Raw genomic sequence first — 23597 nt, 5'->3', positions numbered from 1 at the left:
GGGGGAGTGGGGGCTGATGAGTGGGATTGGGAGGTGAAGGGGGGAGTGGGGCTGATGACTGTTGGTAAGGGTGGGAGGGGATGTGGGGGAAAGACTGGGTGGACGGGCATGAGGGGCGCTGAAGGGGGACTGAGAGGTGAAGGGGAGGTGTTGGAGTGATGTGGAGTGGCTGAAGGGGAGTGGGCTGACAAGGGGAAGAAAAGGGGCGGTGAGCCCCACCGCCCACATGGGTGAGCGGGCTGAGCTCTTGTGTTACTGCAGTGGGGCTGGCATGCCAGAGTGACTGTCGGCGTGAGCGCACGTGTGTGTCTGCATCTGCACATCCGTGTGCGTAACAGTGAGTCGGTGTGCGTGTGCCCACACGTGCACGGCAGCAACACCCAGGACACTGTGTTTGCATCTCAGTGTCAAGTATGACTGCGCCTGTGAGCTCCACCGCTGCACAGGGCACTTAGGGGGTGCAATGTGGGGACCCTGTCACACCTCTGCTGCTGTGCATGCCTAGAGTGGCTGGGGATAGTGAAACCAAGTGTGTCACACACTTACCTGGGCTGGGCACACACAGCTGCGTGCTCACCCAGAGGCAGGCAGTGTGTGCACACACCAGCTGTGGTCCCCCCAGCTCTGTCCTTCCAAAATGTTCAGACTCACATGCAGCAACAGGGCCAGGCACCAAGCAAGGTCAGAGCACAAACACACGGCAGCAACCATCACCCATAACAGTCAATAGCATCCACACAGCTGCATTCCTCCCCCAAATTAACCTATACAAGGAAAAATACAGCCCTTCCCCACCTGTAATCCCAGCCCCATATCTCCCCAGGTGCAGGAGGAAGGGGTGAGTCAGGACTACCCTCCTCCTTCAGCCACAGCCCAGAGAAATTAGACTTGGGGCTAAGCCAAAAAGGGGGTTTTTTTTGAAAATTTGCTCAGTCAAGAGGGAAATGTTTCAGGTCAAAACAAACCATCACCACTATACAAAGCAAATTGCCTTTTAATATATAACCAAATGCAGGGGGTGAGTTTCAGGACATCTTTTTCTCCTCAGCATCATCTGTCTGCCAACAGCAATACAAAGAAATCACAAAGCGTAAAATGAGGCACTGCCACACAAATAGATGTTATATGCACATACGCAGTATATAAAGAGATAAGACACAAGTAACAGGGCACCAGGATCTGTCTCAGCCCCAACCAGCAAAACCTGGGGGGGTGCCCCCTGCTCAAGGCACACCTGTTGGCACACCCTGGCTGGAGCAGGGCAGTTTCATATCATGTTGCAAGTGCCAGGACAAGAAAGGCTGGTAAGCAGAGTGCATTCTGCTGCTTTTTGGAGCCACTGAGTTGTAAGGCTCTGTATCACAACCAGTCAGCTCCTTACCCCATCCTAGGTGCTCCTCCAGGCCACTTCAGAGGGGTCCAGCACATCTCCAACATTGCTCTGCTCCCAGCCTGGAGCCCCAGCACAGCAAGGCAAAGCAGGGCACGAAGGAGGAGACCCAGAGAGATGAGGCTGCCCCACACCGGGACACTTGCAGTCTTGCTGCTGGGCTAGCCCTGCACTAATTACCTGATTTTACTCACTTGGCAAGCAGTACATGCTTAATTCTGGTGTGAGAGGCAGATGCGGTGCTCAGGATGATGGATGCAAGGGGGGGAAGGCCCTCAACCACTCTGGCCTCTCTGATCAAGTTGGCTTGCCACATCTGGTCTCAAAACAAAGATCCATCCCCCATCATCGCTTTTTTTGTGGGTTTTCCCTGACGGATTTGCACTGCAGTGGGAAAAAAAGTAATTCACCTATTAGGTTAAAGATACAAAAGAACGGGAATTCAACAAAGTGGTGGTGCTGGCCTCCAGGACAACAGTTTGAAGGGCAGAAAATGCATCTGGAGCAGAGGGGCAGACAGCAGTCACTGCATCCCTTCCTGCCTTTCTTTCTTACTGCTTTTGCAAAACCACACAGTCCCATGGAACGGCAGGAGTGAGTGCCCTTCTTCCTCCATCTGATTACACTGTTGAGCACAGGAGAAGGTGGCAAGGACAAGACAATGACAAACCAAAGGGGAGTTTGGCTGGACCTTCCCCACCCTGCTGTAAAGGAAGGTCACAACCCAGTACCTGCTTCTCTCAAACTCCCTGAGGAGGCTGCTGAGGAGCCCAAAATCCCAAGGTGCCTATGCTCTCAGCAACTCCACCTCCCACAGAGACCCTTCAAATGCTGCTGAGCTTCTCAAAGCACTTGGTAACATCCTCTTATCTAAAGGAACTGGGTCACCAGGGACTCAGGAGGAGAGCACAAGAGGGAGGGAACAAGGAGCAGAGGGGCTTGGGCAGGTGAAGATGATGCAGGGGACCGAACAGTAACACAATGAGGGTGGTCCACACATACCAGGTGATGAGGAGACCATGCTGCACCAAGAAACAGCAATTTGCTGCTGTGGTGCCTGTAAGGCCAGCATCTCTGTCTGCAAGATATTGTCAGGAAAGCACAGACTGGCAAGATTCTGACAGACCGCCCCTCTGGCAGGGCTGCCTCTCCCTGAAAACCTTTCAATGGAAAAAAATACAACACAGTTCATCCTAGGCTGCTCGAAAACTCTGCTAGGGCACCTCATTTCAGGCACTGGAAGACAAAATCCTGAGTGACCACAAAGCATAGGGTACCACTCACAGCCAGAAGAGCTCATAACTGCTGGTGGCTTTTCAAAATGTGGCTCCTGGTTCACCGTGAGGCTTTAAAACAGGCTGCCCACAACTAATGCTGTGCCTGCATTCCCCAGCACTGTCCCTTGCTCCATCCACACAAGCTGGTACATCCCTCAGGTCCTGCAGCCCTCAGATCTCACCTTCAGCTGGACCTCACAGGCACAGAGCGGCTGCCCCACCATGAAGCATGCTGATGGGGAGCCAGTGTCCTGTTCAGAGAAGTGTACTCCTGTGCCCACCTTTGCAGGGACAGCTGCTGAGCACCTCAAAACCGAGCCTGGTGAGGAATGTGCTGCTCCGGGGTGGCTCTCACTGGCAAAAGGCAAAGCACCCAGCTCCTGGGGAAGGGATGTTCTAGAGACAGTCATGTCCAAAAAGGTTACTTCCGTACTGGCACTCAGGTAGCGACACAAGGTCCAGCTGCTGGGTGCTGAGATCCATGCTGGACCCCAACAGGAGTCCACTGTGCTGCACCAGGCCTGCCTCACTGCATCCCTGAGGTCCTGCCCCAGCCTGCAGGAACCACTCGCCCTGCTCTCCTTCCCAAGAAAAGCTGGGCTCCAGGGGGAGTATCGGGGGCTCTTTAGGGAAGCCACCATCCCCTGGCAGCTGGCTGACTCCTAGGGGTGCTGATGCTGGTGCAGGGAGAGCAGTGTCCTCATCGCAGAGGTCCCCAGCCCCAGAGAACAAGTACTCATGCGAGCCTTGTGCAGGGCAAGGAGCAGGCTGGGAGGGCAGTGACCACAGCCCAGGCCCTGAGGGGCTCTCGGAGCTGCCAGCCAGCAGATTTTGTGACTCCAGGTGTGTTCCTGCTGCTTCCAGCTGTTCTGGAGCTGTGGACATCCAAGCCTCTGATGGGCAGCTTCCAGGGGAAGTGCTCTGACCCAAAGCATTGGCTGGGTTTGCCTGAACTGGGACATCATGCCACCGAGTCACTAGTGCATTTGAGTGCAAGGGAAGTGGGCAGCTTGAGCCCATCAGCTCACACCCGGGCTGACTCTCATCATCAGGAATAACATTATCTACAGCAGCAGAGGTGGCAACTTTGGTTTGAGGCACTTGCCCAAGGTCTGCCAGCTGAAGTGCAATAGAGGGCTTGCTGCTGGAACCCAAGACATCCAGAACAGACCCCTGCACCAGCCCAGCTGGGTTAAACAGGACCTGCAGTTCTGGTTGAGCATAGCTGACCTCAGATATAACAGAGACTAGAGAGACCCCAGCATTTTGGTCTTGTGCACCAGGTGCCTGGGGCTGTGGTTGTTCTCTAAGTGCTGAATTAGTTGCCCAGCAGTGCTGGAAGGGAGCCACAGCACTGTTTTCCTCATGGCAGGGTGATGCACAGCAGTGCGGGAAGTCCACGCTCTTCCCAGCATCCTCCCCAAGAAGCATCCGCTCTACACAGGAGTTCACCTCAGTGCCTAGCCTCTCACCAACCGCCTGAGCTGCCAGCTCCTCCTCTGCACCCAAGATGAGCAGAACCTCCTCCCACCACTGCAGCTCTGCATTGTCCACATTGAGGCTCTGGGTGGTCTGGCAGATGTTTCCATCCATCTTGCTTTTCTCAAGGAGGGTTTCAATAACCAGGAGGGAGTCGCTGTCCTTAGCATCACTGATTTCCTCATTCTGGCTTGGTCCATCAGACTCAGTGGTGAGATCTGGCAAGGAGAACTGAGGCATATTATCACTGTGGGAGATGGATATGGATGCATCCTGCTTCATCATGGCCCCAAGAGGAGAACCGGGGTCTACCGAGCTCTGCGTCAAGTGAGAGTTTGCCTGTGTCTGCAACTCCTCATCCTGGAAGGGGTCCAGGTCATTCCCATACATGACTGCATCCCCCGTAGCAAAGACAAAAGGCAGCAACAGGTTCCTCTTCCGCAGATGTTCCTCCCCTTCTTCATTCCTTCAGGGCAGAGGGAGAAAGAGATGGAAACAACTTAAGCACCTCATCTGGGCCAGGAAAATCCATGCTCCCAACAGTGAGATGGGAGCCCACAGCCCTGCCCTTTGTAAAGAAAAGGGTGCTGGATTGGACTGGGTACAATACTGCTGGTGGAGGGCTGGGGCTCTGGGGAACCCATGGGGAGGTCTGCATGTCCAAGGCTCACCCCAGGCAGGAGTGAGAGTGTCCACAACCACCTTCTCAGACCTCTTTCACTCCTGCCTCCCTGCTACAGGAGAGCACGTGCTGCAAAGTGCCAACTGTGCAACCCAACCACCCTTTCCTCCACCTGCCCCAAGCAGCCCCATCACCACCCACACCAAGAGCCAGCAAACACAGCCGGAGACGCAGCGATACTCACGACAGGACTCGATGCTGGGCAATGATGCAGTCAGGCTTGCCTCCTTTGTACACCAGCCAGGCGCTGCCCTGAACCCATACCCAGTTGCCCTTCTTGGTCAGCAGCCGGAAAACCATGACCCCAGTCTCCCCTGTCTTTATTACTGCAGCAGGGAAAGAAGAGAGGTGGCATCGATATGGTCACATCATGAGGGCAGGCAAATGGCATGCGTAAGATGCCACAATGTTGAGCATCACCTCGTGCATGTGCTGCAGAGGCAGAAGAGGCAGGACACAGCCAGCACACGATGCTGCATGCTGTGCTGTCCCTGTCTGCTCCCCAAGGAAGCATCACCCAGCAGGGGAGAGACCTCATCGTGGTTATGGCTTCCTCACAAGGGGAGGAGGAAGGGTAAGCCCTGAACTCTTCTCTTTAGTGACCAATGATGGAACCCAAGGGAATGGCAGGAAGATGTGCCAGGGGAGGTTTAGGTTGGACATTAGGAAAAGGTTCTTCACCCAGAGAGTGCTGAAATACTGGAACAGGCTCCCCAGGGAGGTGTCACAGCCCCAAGCCAGACAGTGTTCAAGAAGAGACTGGACAATACCCTCAGACACAAGGTATTAACTGTGGGGTTGTCCTGTGCAGGGGCAGGAGTTGGACTAGATGGTCCTTGTGGGTCCCTTTCAACTCAGAATAGAATCATAGAATGTACTATGACTTTATCACAGCTGCTCCAGACCCAGGACATTTGGCCCAGCAAGGAGCAACAGTATAGGCACGGCCAGAGCTGCAACAGTGTCAGGGAGCTGCAAGGGTTCCCACAAATGCACCGACCCCCATAGCCACCCAGTACTCACTTCTCACATGGCTCTCCGCACAGTACATCAAGTCACCCACATGCAAAAACTGGTACCCGGACCCCCTGCTGCATAGCTCCGCTTCTGTGTACCCCAGGACAACCTGCCCCCTGGAAACAGGGCAGAAACCCAGTGACATCAGGGATGGATCTCCCAGTTGCATGCCACCAGCCACACACGATCCCTTGGCCAGCACCCAGCCAGAACCTCCCACTTTGGGTGGTGAAACTCGCCATCTGGGCTGGCTGAACTGCACCCTCTTCCACAAAACCCCATGCTGGGTTTGCTGGGCTAAAACATGGGAGCCAAGAAGTGCTGGCACCCAGCTAATCTGCCCTCCATGTTACTGGGCAGGGGGCTGCAGAAATGCCCAGCTGTGTACAGACAATAGCATCAGACACCTTGCCATGGGAGTTGCATCAGAACTGCACTGCTCCCAGGGGTTCTGGTTTTCTGTCCAGTGTCTGCAGCCATGGGTTTTCCCACAGGGAAGGCAGGAGATGCCCTACCAGAAATCATTGGCTGTGGGAGTGAAGTCCAGCTTGAACTTTGCCTGGAATCTCAGCGTCTTGATCTGAAGCTCCAGGATGGAAAGCGGCTGGATGGGAGTCGCGATGGCAAAAAGGGCAAGTGGGGACCTGTCCAATGCCTCCTTCCGCTGCCCAAGGAGGAATTTCAAGCGCCCACGAAAATGTAAAGCCTTAGAGGGGATTAGAAAATATGGGTGTGAAGCAAACAGGGTGATGGGAGCTGGCTGTTGCTCCCACCCCTGTGGGACATGCTGGGGGCAGAGGGGTGTCCCATTGCAGGGCTGCGTTACCAGAAATCCCGAGGATTTATCCAGCAGGCAGCAGAAGCGGCAGATGAAGCTCCTCTCCACAAAGGAGCGTTTTTTGGGGCTGGACATGGTGCTGCATCCAGCTGGCAGCAGCTGGTTGGTGGGAAGATCTAGGAAACCAAAGGGAAAAATAAAGTTTTCCAAGCTGCACACCTTGAACTCATGGCCTTGCAGATCTGCTCCTGGTGGAGACTTTGCTGCTGAAGTGAACCCGTGATCTTCACCAAGATGGATAAGACTTTGCCACAGGAAATTACCAGACCGTGATAGCTTCTGGTTCCCGCTTGTTTCCCAGACAAGAGCAAGGCAACAAGCTGCCCTCCACTGAAATTAAAAGTACTTCAAACACTGAAAAGCAAAAAGGCTTGGGAAGAAACATCCCCATCCCCCCAGCATCACAAAAGACAGGATGTCATTGCTGTTGGCTGCTTTCAGTGACAAGTGGCCATGCCAGCCCCTGAGACAGTTCCAAGTCCCACGGGGAGGCTATGGCATGCGCCTCAGCACAGGGCTGTGCTTGGTGGTTATAAATGCCACCAGGAGGGCTCTCCAGCACCAGATGGCCACACAGAGTTGGCTGGATAGTCCCTGGGGATCACCGTTTGGGGCAGCCCCAGCACTCACCATGGGCAGTGTGCGGGGTGCTGCTGGGCACCGGGGCACCGTGCAGCTGTTGGCGGAAGGTGGCTCTGTCATCTGCATGGATCAGCTCATACACACTCTGGTAGATGAGATCCGACTGGAATGACACAAGGGAAAAGGGGTGTCAACTCCTACCGAGCCTGGCAGAGGTGTCTGGGGAAGGACACGGCAGGAAGCTTTCCTTCGTGAGTACTAGAAAGTGCAGTGATTGAGTGCAAAGAAATAAGAAAACACAACCAGCTTTGTGTGCTCCATGGAGAACAGGGACTGGGAACCAGCTGCTTTTGGGGAGGGTGGCTCAGGAAGGAGGAAAAGGGAGCAGAGAGGGCATCTGCCTGGGGAAATTGTGGGAATGGCTCTGAGGCTTTTAGAAGCAATGGAAATGGCCATGTCTAAGTAACCCCGGCTGCTCAGGGCTGTCAACACCACCCACTTCCCCAGTGTCCCCTGGACACAGCTAAGCAGAGCTTTCCACCCCATTCCCCACACCAGCAAGGCTGAGGTTCTGATGTCACCCAGCCCTTCCACAGATGTTTCACACTGCTCTGGCTCCTCATCCTTAACCACAGTCCACTGGAAATGCTGAAGCTTCAGTTTCTTCCTCTGCCACAGGAGCCTCCACCCTTAAGGAAGCTTTGTTTCCCATCTGTGGGGTGAATGCTGCAGCAGCAGCACTTTCCTCACGTGTCTTAACTTCTATCTTAACTTCTAGTATCTTCTCAGGACCAAATTCAGACAAAGAGCCAGAAAGGCTGTGGGCTGTCAGAGGAGAATTTGTTTGTGGGGTACAAATTGCCGGTCTGCAACATCATGCAAGATCCCTCTTAACATTCCCATGCTTAGTCCTCTGCAAATAAATTGTGTTCTTCCACAGGATCAATGTAAAAAAACATTTCAGGTTGATGAAAACATTTTGAGCAAACCAAACTATTTTTCAAAACCTATGTGGGGGAAATTGCTGTTTTAAAAAAAGGTTTTGTAGGTATTTTTTTTACTCCAAACTCACAGGAATCTGTATCCCAATGCAAACCATCTTTCCTTCAGTGGGCCACCAGGAAACACAGACATGCTGATGCTGGGCTGTAAGGTTGGCCGTGCAGCAGAAACACCAGCAAGTCCTCACATCTCCTGCCTCCAAACACAGACCCCCCCTCCTACAGCTTTTCCCATCCCAGTCTTGCATGCTGCAGTGGTCAGCATGGCCCTGCCAAGCCCATGGGCAGCTCAGGCCACCGACTGCCATGTCCCTGCCCTCAGAAACATGGCAGAGCAGAGTCTCCTGCTTCACCAGACATCCAGGTACTTTGAGAAGCCCACTCGCTGCTTCTGACAGCTGTTGTGACTTGGGGCATCAGCCCATGAGGATCCCAGGGAGCTGGGAAAGGGTGCAAAGAGAGGTCAAAGAAGAAAATACAGCAGTCTCTGCAGGCACATCAGGAACCCATACAACCAAATAGATCTGGCAGCCTCATGGTCCTCCTGTTGACTCAGTCCTTTGGCCAAAGGAGCTGGATGTCAGGGTAACAGGAGGCAACACAGTGGATGTGGGGAGAGCACTGTTTTTCCTTGGCATTCCGTGTAACCCACACTACTTCAGGGCACTGACACTACTCACCATCACGATAACCTCAGCCCTCGGTAAGTGAGAGCATATGTGTCCAGCAGTGTGACAACAAAAATCTCACACCCCTCTCACCCACAAAGATAAGAAGACACATAGCCTGCCATTGCTCAGCTTGCATCTGTTCCTACTCAAGCCACAAGCATTCTCGCTGGCTTTCACAGTCCCCAAAGAACATGACTCATTGGAAAACGCACATCAAAAATGGCCCAAGGGAGCTGGGAAGGGAGAAGAAAATAAAGCCCTGGCTACCAGCACCTCCTTCCCAGGCCTGGACTGCACCCATCTGCTTACAGCCAGCAAAAAAGTGGTACCCACCTGATGAAAGCCCAGGTAGTCCTTCACAGTAGGAGAGATGTAGAAGATGTAGCCGTCTCCAGTCACAGCAATGACAAATCCATTGAGTGCCTGAAAGCATAAGTTGAGCCTAGAGTTACTCTAGTTACTCTAGAGTTCAATCCAACTGCTGAAAGATGAACTTGATGGGAAGGGACCCTCTTCATCAACACAGAATCCACACACACAAAAAATTAAAAAATCAAGGCACCTTGTGACCACATGAGGCTCTTAACCCTGGTTACCTGGGGAGGGATTTCTCACTAAGCATGAACAATGATCAAAGGTGGACTGACAACTTTTCTAGACACATTCTTGAAGTCTTCTCACTGCGGGGCATTGTCCCCGAAAACCTGCCTTTCAGTCCTTAGCACCTGAGGACTACAGGGACATTGCTGTCCCTCGGCCTCCTGCTCTCAGCTCCGAAGGTGCATTGGATAATTGCATCGCAATATACGTGAAGTAAGACCAAATTCACAGCTATTGCTATCAAGGATGAGAATGCAGCTAAAACCAACACCCATCTTGAAAGAAAAAGAGGTGGAAAAATCTGGAAACTCAGATTCCAGATTTGTGAAAGCCTTGACATTGCATCTGTGATGCCTGATGCAGCACTCCTTGATCCATATAAGCATGTGGACTGTTTGATACATCATCGATAAGGAGACAGCATCCTGTTCTCATCTGTCTCCCACACAGGACCACAACTTCTCCTCAACTGATTTTCTTCTTGTTCCTGATGAAGATCTCAAGAGGACACACTGCTCTCAAGATGCTTGTCAGGAACAAAACCCCTTGCTCCTCAAATACATCCTCGCATTGAACCACCACTATGAGACACCATACTGGGAAAATTACTCTCCTCTTGCTCATGTTCTAGATGACAGAAGCTAAGGCTTTAAACACAAAGACCCCAAACCTCAGCTGAAAAATATCTTTATGCTCACATCATCCAACAGCTTTAATTCACAAGGCTGGAGAGGAAGGTCCAGCTGCCCACACTGCTGCTTTGGCTCTGCTCACCCTCTCCCCCCATGCAGAAAGGGAGCAGGAGCAATCTGCTGACAGAGCTTGTGCATTTGCCCATTTACAGCAACACTCAGGCTTGCCTGAGTGAGAGGCTGCATGTTGTTTGATAACATACAGATCCAGCTCCCAGCAGGATTGGTCCTTTTCTTTTGTGTGCTGCATCCCCCCCTCAGGGGGCCCTGAGTCAGACTTTTCTGCAAATTGCAGTATCTGATTAAAATGCTCTTTGAGGGGGGAAAAACATGGGGGAGCTCAGCTGGGGGATTTCTGTCACATTAACACCTCACAAGCTCTCCAGATGCCTTCAATCACCCAAATCTGCAGATGTTCTGGTGGCTCAACAAATTGCCATCATACAGTCCATCTCAAACCCCCAGAGGGCACTCGGGAGCAGGTCCATTGTGACACTGGGGCAACCGCAGTCTCCCTCCTGGGTATCATATTATTCCAGCTGTTCCTCCATGACTATCACACTTGAAGACAGCCAAGACCACTCCTGGGAGTGAAGCCCACATGGGAGACTTCATGTGATCCAAGCTTCATCACCAAGAGTCATGCTGGACTCCCAGGAGTCACCGCCTCAGCAAAACCACTCATAGGGGCTCATGCTGGGGCTCTCCTCACAGCAGCGTTCACACCCGCCTGCCTGAACGAAACTGTGGGCATTCACGTAAAGCTGTGCAGGATGTATGGTGCATGTAAAGCACCAGTATCAGACTTTAAGGAGAGCTGAGTATCCATATGCTTTTGTTTGGAGAAATGGAAGAAGGGAAAAGAGGACTCAAGTCCCAGAAAGCGCAGACACATGCAATGTCAGGAGCACAGCCATAGAACAATTAAAGGTCTTGCACAGACTTGCCCTGCAGCCCCAAGGATTGGCACACTTTAAGCTGAGATGGCCAGATATTTATTCAGCAGCCAGCATTTCCATATGACTTTTCTATCTCATCTCCTTCAGCTTACACTTATAAATTACAGCCCAAGCAACAGCATCCTGACCAATTGATTCACCAGCTCCTTGTTCTCTGAAGTTCACTGACAGCTATTTCATTAGCCACATACTGGCCTTTCTACAAACCAAAGCTCCCACCACCCACTGATTTTGTCCACCTCTGTCTCCCAGATCCATCTTCCCTTCTTTTTCACCCACCCACAACCTTCAAATTGAACCCAAGCTTCTTCCATCCCAGGCAGTCTGTGAACTCAGCCTAGGGAGATCATGCAATGGCCCAAATAGGGCAAACAGTTCCTAACAGATGTTTTATCATGCAGCTATCACCATTCTCCTCTTGGCATCTACTAGAACACAAGGAACCAACCATCCCAAAGAATCAGTTCCCACACTGCTGTATGATACCCCTGCACCTCTTGGTTGGGATGGATGAGTTTGTGCACATTGGGTCCATGAGCTATAGTGGGTCCCAAGGAAAAACACCAGGTTTGGGCTCAGTGACAGCTACTGCCTGCAGCTACAGATGCAGACACCACCTGATGCCTTTGGGAGAAGGACACAACCCTCCACCTCAAGCCCTGCTCTGCTCACAGATGCAGTTTATGATACAGCCCATCCAGAGCCGCTGCAGTGTAACCAAAGGAGCAATAGACTACAGTGAGATGTGGGAACGAACAGTGGGAACGAGGACCTGTCTCAAGGTGCTCAGTGCCTGCAGCAACACAACAAAGCAGCTCCTAGCAAGGCAGGGTCTCCTCTTGCCCCACAGATGGGACCCGATGCTCCATAGGTGCTGTACAGTTCAGCACACAGGGACCAGCCGTCGTGTCCAGCGGATGGCAGGAGCCAAAGGAAGACCCCAAACAACCGAGCTATGGCACAATACCTGAAGCAGCAGTTCCCCCTCACGAAGCAGCTCCCTGTTAACCTGCAGGTCCATCCATCCGGTTCCTCCTGGGCCCCTGGGCTGATCCAGCATGCGGTCACCAATGTTCGTAGCTGTGGCTGTGAGTCAGAGGGCAAGAAATCAGCATGGAACGGGCAAGTTGGGAGCCTCTCCGTCTTCCTCCCCACCCCAGTGCTGCTCATGCACATGGACCCAGCTCAGAGGAAGACAAGACCAGTGGGAACTGGAGTAGAGCCCCTTTACACAGCAATGTCCAACTTGCTCAATGCTTCATCCAAGAGATTATTTCTGCTGCTTGGTCCCATTACTGGTACTCCTCACTTCTGTGAAGGTCTGAGGCAGAGATGCAAAGGACAGAGAGGAGGCGAGTGCTGCTGGGCTGCCCAAGCCAAAAAACACCACCCAACACAGTGAGAAGTTTTCAGGTTAGGGCCTCTTAGAGCTGGCATTGGCTTCAAGCCACCCCAGTGCCACAATGTCTGCTTTCCTGCTCTTCAGGGCTGAAAAAAAGACTGTGGCAAACCTTCCCAAACCATCTGAGATGTCATCAAAGCACCCATATTTTTTTCTCCCTTCTTTCCCAACTGCCAAGCACTTCCCAAGGAAAAACAGCCAAAGCCCATCTGGACCATGGGTATGGCTTTAATTTGCACATAATAGATCAGAACAGTTACAAAATGAAACATCAATTCTTAAAAAAAAAAAAATTAAGATCTTTTGAAGGGCTGACTCCTCTTTAATGCATTGAAATGAAGCAAGCTGGCAGGAAAATTCAAAAAGAAATCAAGTTCTTCCAAAACAAAGCTCCAAAAGGGCAGAGAACATTTTGAGAGAATGCATATCCCAAGAGCACATGGTCCCCAGCTCCCTCCCAGTGTCCACCAGTAGCATGTTCAGGGAGAGCTGCAATGAGCTGGGGAGAGCTGCTGTGGGCTTACAGAATCCAAGACAAAACACCTATTTGCTCATTTTGTGCTTTCTAGCAAAGTTATTTCCTGCAACTCTCTCAACAGTTTTAGCAAGGAGCTTTTAATCTCCCAGAGATGCTCACTTCCCCTACTCTCAAACACAGAGTGGTCCATTCTACACAGCTGACCTAGAAAATTGTGCAGAATCCATCTCCCATGGGACACACTGTGATGACCTGGCTTGGGGAGAAGGTCTGAAGCACAAAGAGAAGGTAAGAAACCCAAAGAGACGGTGTCTGCCAATTGCCTTGCCACCAAGCATCACTGCACCGGGGTTGCAAGGTCTGAACTGCAAAGCATGGGTTGTAACTGGTGCTCATGAGTATTGGTGGTAAAGAGCAGCTGGTGTTCACATCCAGTGCAGTCCTCAGAATCCAGAGGCCAAGGAAATGCTGAGGCCGGACAACAAGGCACAATGCATGGTGCTCTCCCACCTAAATAACCCAGGAATGTGTGACATAAGCTCCCTTTACTTTCCTCATCACTTCAACATCTGTGGCTCAGTCTTGTTCTTACAGAGGAGTTCTCTGCTTCAAAAGACAGACACCCTGCTGGGGATGGCCAGTGATGGAGTGAGCATCCAGTAGACAGGCAGGGCTGAGGCTGCCCTCACAAGCCACAGCCACTGCTCGGTGGTCTAGATGATCTAGACACCTCCAGTATCCACTTTGAGGTGGTGTCCCTCTTCATGTTCAAACATGTCATGACCGGGCATCCTTCTCAACCAACCAGTCAGGAGCAAAGTGTCCCTGTGGCTCTTCCCCTCCAAACAGGTGTCTGAACTCATCCTTGCTCAAATTGCCAAGAATCACAGGGCTAGGGAGCAATCCCAAGAGATGCCTGAGCACATCCAGACAGAGGACTCCAGGCCCACGTAATCACCTGGGATACAGAAGCTATTCCCAGTCACTTTTCGACTTGGAAAGGAATTCCAGGCATTTGCTGAAGCAACTTGGTGATCATTTGTATTTTCAAAGTACTGGGACAGAGGCTATTGGCATGCAATGTTTAAGAGAAGGGATGAAAATCCAGCTCTGTCACAAACCCCTACACCAGCCAGAAGAGGCTGCCTGCTGCCAGAGCGATGCCCAAAGACTGGAAGGCTTCCATTTAAAAAGCCAGGGGAGATGTCCTCCAGGGTCAGCACAGTAATGTTTTCAGCATTAATGCCTCAGAAGAAAAGCAGGGAAAGGAGTCCCTGGTTTTGGAGGACCAGGAGCAAGAGCATCGCTTTGGGTTGGCCAGGTTGTTTTTTTTGTTGTGTGTTGGGTTTGTTGTTGTTGGGGGTCTGTTTGTTTGTTTGTTTTCCCCTCTGCAAAGAGGTTTCTAAGCTCTGCACTGCAGAGAAAATACCTCAAACATGAGAAAGAAAGAAAGAAAGGAGCAATCTAATCTCTTCACTTTTTGCTCATCACATTCATGAAGACAAACACAGCAGCACAGCCATGGCAGCTAACATATCCCTTGCTTCTGGCATAGTTTTGTCACTGAAAAAAATAATTATTAGCAAAAAAAACCCTGGGATCAGTTCTGTTCTCATGGACAGAGTTATACCCACAAGAGATAACAGACTTCACCCATGGGAAGCATTTCTCTTTGAACAGGCTCCAGAGATGCCTTGCATCAAGAAACTGGGAGCTCCCAGCTCTTCCAGCAACACCACACCATGTGCAACTGTTTTCCTCTTGGATCAGATCCCAAACCCTGTCAAATTAGCACCAACCTCTGCCTCAGCTGTTTAACAAAGGCAGCATGCCAACCAGAGCAGGCTCACGCCATTCGAGTAAAAAGGCAAATGCCAAACTCACAGATTATAAATCTATCAGAAAAAGTCACCCAGGGTTTTCCCAGCCTCCTGCCGCAGTCACTCCTGAGTGTTCCTGCAGGATCTTGCCCAGGGAGGGATTTAAGCTTGACTCCTGTCACTGCATCAGTTAATTCAGGTCCAGACTCCTGCAGCTCCGGGCCATAATAACAGTAGAGAAGTAGATGAATAAAAAAGGCTAATTTAATGCTGACTGCAGTGAGATGACCTGGTGAAACCTGCTGCCAGCTGCCTCGCAGCAGGGCTTCACAGTGGCAGAGGTGGGAAGGGAGCTGGTGAGATGTCCTAGGCCAAGCCCCTGCTTCAGTAGGGTCAGCCAGAGCAGATTTCCCAGGACCACGAGCAGTCCCCAGCACAGATTGCAAGTGGGGATTCTGGAACTAACCTTCATAACTGCAGCAGTGCAGGGACATAGAATGACTGGGACTGCTGACAGGAAGCACAGGCCTGGGAGGATTCATCCTGCACTCCTCCATAGACAGGGGAATAGATTTTTTACTTTTAACCTGTGACACAGCCTGGGCAGGTGTACATCCACGGTCACTCACCAGCATGTGCCTCCCTGCCAGACTGGTTATAACCACATACTTCAGCTCCACGTATTAACCCTTTGCCTAGGAGAAAGGGTAAGTAACCAGACTCAGTAGAAATGCTGGAAAAGAAGAACTCTTCATCAATATGGCACCAATTAAAGCTGCCTGGAGACAAGGCAACAGGCTCAGGTTGCTAAAGAAAAGAGGCCAAGGCATCAGAGGACAGGGATGCTCACCAGGCGATGCCACGCTCTGCTGCTGCAAGAGAGAAGCCTGTACAAAGCAGAAAGCAGACAACAGCAAACTGGGAGGAAAAAAAAATAGCACAGCACAAGGGCTTTGGTCATTTCCCCCTGAAATGCCTGATGTGATACACCATGAGCAGACTGCTATGACTTGCAGATGATGTGGCTCTTCATCAGGCAGGGCTCAAAGTGAGGTTGACCTTGATGAATCAGTGGGATGATCTGAACTCAAACAAGATGAACTTCAGGGCAGACACAGGCAAAGCAAGGGGAGGGAGTGGGAAATCACAGGCGCAGTGGCCAAATGGGAGTAATTAGCCTGGCAGAATGGGTCTCCAAAGCGGGGACAAGGCTGCCACCGAACATCAACCCATTCAGTGATGACTGCTTTTCCAAAGCAGTTCTCATGCTGGCAAGCACATGGTGAGCACATCCAGCAGGAACCAGTTCTGCTCAGAGGCAGGGGTCCCAGCTAGAGAGCCTGGCATAGGGGTCTCCTCTTGGGGACCAGCATCCCCAGCTGGAGAGGGCCCCAGGAGAGTCCTGAGGGACTGGGCATGAGGCAAAAAGCTAAGAGAGACAAGTTTCTTCAGTCTAGGTAGGGAAAAATCATGATAGGAGCCTCTAAGTACAGAAAGATGCTGATGGCTTCCTGCCTTCCACATGCTCTGCCTTCACTGGGGTCCATCACCCATTCCCTCAAGCCCAAGGCACCCGAAATGACATATGTCCCTGCCCATATGTCCAGACCCCCCTCCATACTATACCATGCTCACACACCAGTCCTGCCTCCCCTAGCTGCAGGGATGATCCCAGCAACTGCCTTTGCAAGCAGGTTATAAAAGCAATCCCAGCAGCTTTTCAGGCTTTATTTGCATCACAGCCTGTAGTTCACATGCTGTCAGCAGGCAGGATAGCATGGTGACTACCCCCCAGCCAGGCTCTGCACCCCTGTTTTCCCTCTCAACCCAGACTTGCTGGGTGCTGCAGAGGCTGGCTCTATCAGTGAGGAGGGCTGGCTGCTGCCTTTCTTTGTACAGCGGCAATGCAGGTTGAGGTTGTGTGAGCACTGCCTTGGACAGAAGGACCTGCTGCATCCTCAAATCAACACATCTTGCCACTATGGCATCAGGCTGCCTACCTAGATACCCATCCTGCATCTCATCCTGTTTCCCAGGTTTGTCCCCCAAAAAGCAGACAATGGAAGAAAACACATTTTGCAAGTTTTGCTCTTAGTCCAATCTTGCCTTTGAGGAGCCCAACAGCATCCAAAGCACATCCAATGCTGTGCATGCAGCAATCATCCCTCTTGCACAAAGGCACCCAGCACAAGACATTCTCCCTTTACAGCAAGGTGCCTCTTCATGCCCCCACCATGTCCTTTGGGGTTCTGCTTCTGGGGCAATGCTTCTGAAGATGTGCCAGAGGTGCCTGAGGAACAACTAAGACCATGAAACAGGCCAGTGCCAGAGGCCGAGTAGCTGGCACCTCCAAGGTAAGAAGAAGGGCCCACCACGCTCACAGCCACACTGGGTGGTCTGCCAGCCAGCCTCAGGTCCTTTGTAGAGACAACACACTGTTGTGATGCTTCAACACTGCCCCATGGAAGGGAGTTGGAGGAACAGGAGGGAGCTGCTCTGGTTCCCACCTGGGAAACCAGCTCTGCAGGAGAAATCCCACCACCACAGCCCCTTGTGTGAGCTACAGCTTCAGGAAGAGGAGCTGAACCATCCATAAAGGATTGCAGAAAAACCCTGGAGCCCCCAGTGCAAATGTTTTCATCAGCAGTAGCTATCTCAGATACATCAACAACTCCTGGAAATCCAGCGGGCAATTGCTTCTGGGAACGGTGAGAAGCAGGAAGGGAGCTACACACCCATTGGGGAAAAACACAGCAGAAAGCCCCTGGTGCCAAGAGCAGAAGAAAACCAGCAGTGACACCCAGCCACAATTGTTCTGCTACAGCTGCTGCCCTGCACCAGGGTCTCCACAGCAGCAGGGCTGCAGAGAGGCAAATGCAAGGAGATTGGTTTTCCAGGCACATCAGCTCAACCCTCCATCCTGCAAAGACAATCTGGGGTCTCTGGGTGTGAGGCATCACCCTCAATCTCACAGAAATGCTCATTAGAGAAGTATAATAGACCCACCACAGCTGAGGCCAGCGGAGCCATGGTGGCAAGCACAGCAGTAAACCACCAATGTATGAGACCCCCCCACCAAGGAAGAAAGGGGAGAAAAACAAGCTAACGAGATGTCAAACCAAACACAGGCCTTAGGAGCAGCTTTGTTTAACCTGCCAACCTCAACAGAGCAGCCCCATGCAACACCTCCTACCCAGCAGAGACAGCAGCCCACAGATCCTGGCAATTTTCAAGTTAACTATAAACTGCAGTTCCAATTAAGTGAGGGAAATGTTGCTATTCAGGACAACACATTGTTTTACCTATTGCTCCCTTCTTCACCATGGGCTGCTGGGAGTAGGACACAGGAGGGTTTTTGGACGTAAAAGAGGGGCAGCATGGCAGCTAATGAGGAGCAGATGAAGGAGCTTTGCAGGAGGTCTCAGCTGCTGGGCAGGCACCCAAGATGCTCCCCTCCACCCACAGTGCCATTTCTGTCAGGCACCCCCTCTGAAAGTGATGGGAACATGGCCCTCTGCTCCATGTGCTGCTCCTGGCCTCCCCCCAGCCTCTCCCAACCCCCCCACCTGCTCTCCATCTCCATAACTGTTTTCTAGATCAAACAAGGTGGTCTCACTTTCCCAAGGATGTTGCTTTTCTGAGACATCAACCACCCATAACTGACTGAAAAGGATTAGATTTGAGTGTGCAGCATCCAAAAATGAAGGAGTTTCCTTCCAAAAGGGACACAGACAAAGCCTGTGGCATGGTGACAAAAGGCCTGAGGAATATTATTGATGTCCCTAGGCAGAGCACCTCCCAGCAACCATTGCCAACTTGTCTGCATTTCTGGAGATGTGGCAATTTCCTTCCTGGTTTTCCAGGGCATTTTCAGACCACTATCTCATATAAAGATCAACACTGATGCATTAACAAACAAGGGTCTGATACCACAATGCATTGTCATCCTATCTTCAGGAGAACCAGCTCTCCATCCCAAGACAAACATGGCTTGGGGTGGGATGTGAGCCATGCAGTGGGGATTGACCCCACAAGCTTTTTCACCACAACACCAACACAGACACTCACCCATCAAGTAGCTCTTCACCTTCAGGTACCCAACAGCTAGTCTGAGAACGGAGAGTTTATCAAGCTGGATGCGCACATCTTCAGGGAAGGGCAGCATGCCAGTCAGCTTGTTCAGCTCCTGGTTGAGTCTGTCTCTGTGCCGCTTGGAGGGGTTGGACTTCACACCTTCAAGGGGTGGCAGTTTGTGGCTGGAAGAGGCAAAGGAGTTTAATCAAACTGGGCCTGTCCAACAGGCTCTTTCCAAACCCATTGTTGACTTTACTGCAGCCACAACAGTAAAACATCAGGTGGCCAAGGTAAGGCCATGTGGCAGAAAGAACAAGCCCCAACATGCCCACAAGGTAATGGCTGGCAGAGACATGGCCATCCCAGCTGGCTACCTTGTGCAGCCTCAGGCATAATGTCCTCCAGCTGGGGTGACTGTCAGACAGACACCTTGAAGAGACAGCTCAGCTGGAGATCACAGTGTTGCTCCCAACTCCTAGCCTTGGCAGGGAATGGGACACCAAGGGCAGAGACCTACAAGCCATCAGAGCATTTCTTGGAGATCTGGTTAGCCTCTTCTACCCACACTGTTCTCTGTCCACCCTTGCTCCTTCTTCCCATCCTATACAGCAGGTCTCTCCACAGCCATGCTCCATGTGCTCACCGCAGGTGACTATGGCAAGCCCTACCTTGAGTTGCTCAGATGACTCATATCAGATGTTCTGCCTGCCCAGGACTAAGCAGCCCTCAGCCAGGCCTTAGCAATGTGCACACTAACAAACAGCAGAACGGAAAGTGAGAAGGTATAAAATCTTTTTTTTTTTTAAATTGAATTTACTTCAGTTAGCTTCTTCTAAGCTTCCCCTGACTGCTCAGAGCCTAAATCCATTGCTTTACTTCCTAATATTACAAAGAAGAGCACACATGGAAGTCAATGACAGCACTTGGACAAAGAGATACTACATAGGGTGATTTAGGGCACAGCATTTAGAAAACAGACTTTGTTAAAAAAAAAAAGTTGCTTTAAAAAAATTTTTTTTTCTTCCAAATTCCTGATGCTTTCAGATGGGTATTTCCAACCTAAAACAACATCTGATGCCAAAGTTAGGCTCTAGGACCAACCTCCAGTCTGCAGAACAAGCAGGGTCCATGAAAGCAGCTCTTGTTTATCTTAAGCTCGTATGAGGACCCAGCCCCATCATCTGCAGGTATTTTACAAGCTACAGCTGAAGTCCCAGCCACAGCAGTAAGAGGTTAATGACTCTAATGAGTCTGGGATGTCACTTTGTCTCCTTTGGTTTTGAACACAGATTTGAATTTCCTAGCTTGAAGAAAAACCCTTCAGACCCCCGCTCTGTATTTGGCTAGATTGCATCCTCTAACATGCAACTCATATTGTTTTGATGTAATTTGTTTAACCACAAACTCCCTCTCCGCAGGCATCCTTGCTTCATAAAGCAGCCTTGGGTAACAGGATCTGCCAGTATTTAGCAGCAATTCAAGCTCTCCCCTCTACTATCACTCTCAAATCTCATCTGGCAGGACTGCTCATGTGTGTGACAAGAGAGGAAATTAGTATTAAATGAAATGCAGTGAGGTGCCTGTTGAATTTTCATTGCAGAGAGCTACCACAGAGTCTTCTAAGCACACATGGAAAACTGTAGCATTTCTCCGAGAAAGCTGTTTTATAGCAAGCATCAGGAGGGATATATCCTGCTTCCCAGAGAGGCTAGGTACTCATCACCAAACTTGTCTGTAAAAGCTGGGCAAACCACACTAGCACTGGTGCTTTTATGTACTCCATTAGCCAGTGGCTTAAACACTTTTGAAATCACAGTCACTCATCAGGGAGGAAAAAATGAAATCGTTTTCCTTTGATTTAGTCTCCCACTGAAAAAAAAAGCGAAGAAAATAATTCTGAATTTCCTCAGCTTTTAAAGAAATGTCCTCTGTCCACTCACTATCCAAATCTAGCCCACAAACAGCCAGAAAGAAAAGAAAATGAGACTAGAGATGAGCAAGAAATGCTGGTCTGTATGGGAGTGAGTACAATGCAGAGGTAACAGGGTCTCTTGGATAGTCTGGCCAAACACTGACAGTGCTCTGGCTGAGACCTATGGGGTGACACAGACAGCAGTGGGACACCAGAAGGCTAAAGGAGGGCACCCCAACATCTGTTCCTGCGTGTCCTCAGCTGTAGCACACAGGGTACTTCACAGCCACCCTCAAGAGGAGGGATGACAAAGTAAAATGCAGGTGAGCATCACAGGAAGCTACATTTCTCCCACTCACTGAAGCAGTGAAGCTTGGTCTAGGTGTTTAAAATCTCCTTAAATTCCCTGCCCTTCAGACTGACTCCATCCATACTTCAGGGCAAAGCTCTGGGTCTCCGCAGGCACCATGCAAGGCTGTCCCAGGGAGCGCTGCTACCCAAGCACAACCCTGGAGTTCAATGAAGCAGCTCAAGACCTACGTAAGAGGCAAGGAAAAGGCATTTTAAAGAGGTCTAAGCCCCTGTTCCCTCTGCAGGAGCTCTAACATGGCACAGGCTTATGAAATGGATATGGTGCGAAGTACGGTGCGGCCATGCCACAAAGTTCATGATGAAGTTGCTCCAAAAAAACCTCTGAACCCCAGTGTAGACAGGCTGGAGCAAAGCCACAGGGCAAACTTAGCTCCCAGCAGGGCAAAGGCTGTGCCACTGCTGCAGTGTTTTCTCCAGCTGCCCTTTGAACAGGGAACCCAGCAAGAAGTTCACCACTTTTGCAAGCTGGCAGGTATCAAGGGATATTAACTATTAATGACAGCAGAGCTGACATATTGTCTCCTAATTCTTACACTTTTTTTTTTTTTTTTAATAAGTAAAAATCCCTGAGCAACCTGTAAAGGGATCAGAGAAATCCCTAACCCCATCCTCCCCACCGGGCTGGCCGTGCATCCCACAGTCCCCAGCCCTGCTCTGCCAGGCCTCTCCCAATATGACCCTGCGGCAAGAGCTGCCCAGGCACTAAAGAAAATGATCTCTTCTGATTCTCAAAGTTAGCCTTACAGCAACAGGTATCAAGGTCCCTTCTGCTCCAAAAACACACCTTCTCCTGCACCTTAAGCAATGCAAATCCAGCCCAAACCCTCAGCCTGGCCACAGCAGACCTACCACAGGGCTGGAATTGTTGCTTTGAGGCAAGGAGAAAGGTTTGAGGCAGAGCAACTACCCTTTATGCTTTCACACTTCTTTAAGACTCCCTAATGAGCACCCAGGGCATGGTCTGGTTCACCTTTCCACCATAAGTTTGTAACCCTCCTTCATCCCAGACCTGGGTTCTGCTCATCTACCTGCTCCCACTGTCCCCAGAAATACATATACACTTTTATTTTCAATATGCCTGATAACCTGAGATTAAACAGGCTGATGTGACTTCAGAGCTCGGATGGGGGAGGCATAGCAGTCCCAAAGCCAGGAAACTCCAACAACACATCGGGGGAGCATTATGCAACAGCTATTGAGCAGCATGCTCATTAATTATTAAGGAATAGTTATATTTTGGTAAATAGTAATTGTTGTACATTTGATTTACACAAGCAATGAAACGTAAGGCAGCCTGCAACTCAAATACCCCAACGAGCTTCCTCACAGGAGCACTGGGGATGCAATACAACTGTGTCCAGGATTTTTATATTTTCCCTCAGTATGTCAGAGCCTGTAAAGTATTACTTCCAATTAACCCTAATTAAAACAGAGCAGCCCAAGCATGCTGTCCCCCTACCTCATTTTCCTCTTCAGTGTTTGCATCAGAGCAGCTTAACACAGTTCCCTACACCCAGTTGAGCTCTCACAGACCCACTTTCTGCTGCCCTGCCTGCTCCTGCACACCTGCCCCAGCTTGCACCACGTCCCCGGCGGCTGCCAAACTATCGACCGGGGGAAAAAGAAGCCTCCCCGGAGCAAGCCCGACTACCCCCACCTCTTCGGCATTGGCTTCTTCCTCTTCCTCCTGGCGAACATCGCGGTGAACATCCCGCTGGCAGCACTGGGATGCGGAGAACAGGTAGCTGTGCCCGGGGCGGGGTTTAAGGAGGATGTCGGGGGGGCCGCCCCGGCCCCTTCCCCGCCCTCCCGGGACTTCGAACCGGCCCATCGACCCGGGTATGTTGGGTCCCCGGTGCATGGGTCACCTGTGTGCAGCAGCTGCTGTGCACACGGACCTCCGTGCCTATGGGTCACCGTCCCCAAGGGGCCACCAAATCCTGGGAAACGCCGTGCGCATGGGCCACCCTGCCGAGGAGCTGCTGTACCCATAGGCCACCATACCCGGAGGGTCATTGACCCAAAAGCCACGGTGCTTGCAGCTCGCTGTGCCTTTTAGCCACTGCACACAGAAGGGCACCAAGTCCTGGGAGCCACCGCGTCTACGGGCCACTTCACTGCAGAGGGGGGTGACAAAGCTGGTGAGGGTCCTGGAGCACAAGTGTGGTGAGGAGTGGCTGAGGTAACTGGGGCTGTGTAGCCTGGAAAAAAGGAAGCTGAGGGGAGACCTTATCGCTGTCTACAACTACTTGAAAGGAGGTTGTAGCATGGAGGGGGTTGGTCTCCCAAGTAGCAAGTGATAGGGCAAGAGGTAAATGGCCTCAAGTTGTGCCAGAGGAGGTTTAGTTTGG

The 23597-nt window shown here is 51.2% G+C and overlaps 1 protein-coding gene across 1 annotated transcript; it reads right to left on the bottom strand.

Moving 5' to 3' along the window:
• Nucleotides 1-976: 976 nt before the first annotated feature.
• On the bottom strand, nt 977-23057 carry LOC136103337 (uncharacterized). Its single transcript, XM_065841361.2, is given in 11 exon segments — nt 977-3072; nt 3074-4612; nt 5013-5154; nt 5852-5961; nt 6361-6551; nt 6672-6799; nt 7314-7428; nt 9271-9360; nt 12156-12274; nt 18957-19144; nt 22904-23057. Coding segments are annotated over 11 exon segments (2925 nt in total). The 5' UTR covers nt 22957-23057; the 3' UTR covers nt 977-2822.
• Between the last annotated feature and the right edge of the window lie 540 nt (nt 23058-23597).

This window comes from Patagioenas fasciata, chromosome 7 (assembly GCF_037038585.1).
Source record: "Patagioenas fasciata isolate bPatFas1 chromosome 7, bPatFas1.hap1, whole genome shotgun sequence".
Lineage (NCBI taxonomy): Eukaryota > Metazoa > Chordata > Aves > Columbiformes > Columbidae > Patagioenas > Patagioenas fasciata.
The sequence above is the reverse complement of the archived record's forward strand: the minus strand, read 5'-3'. Positions and strand labels throughout refer to the sequence as shown.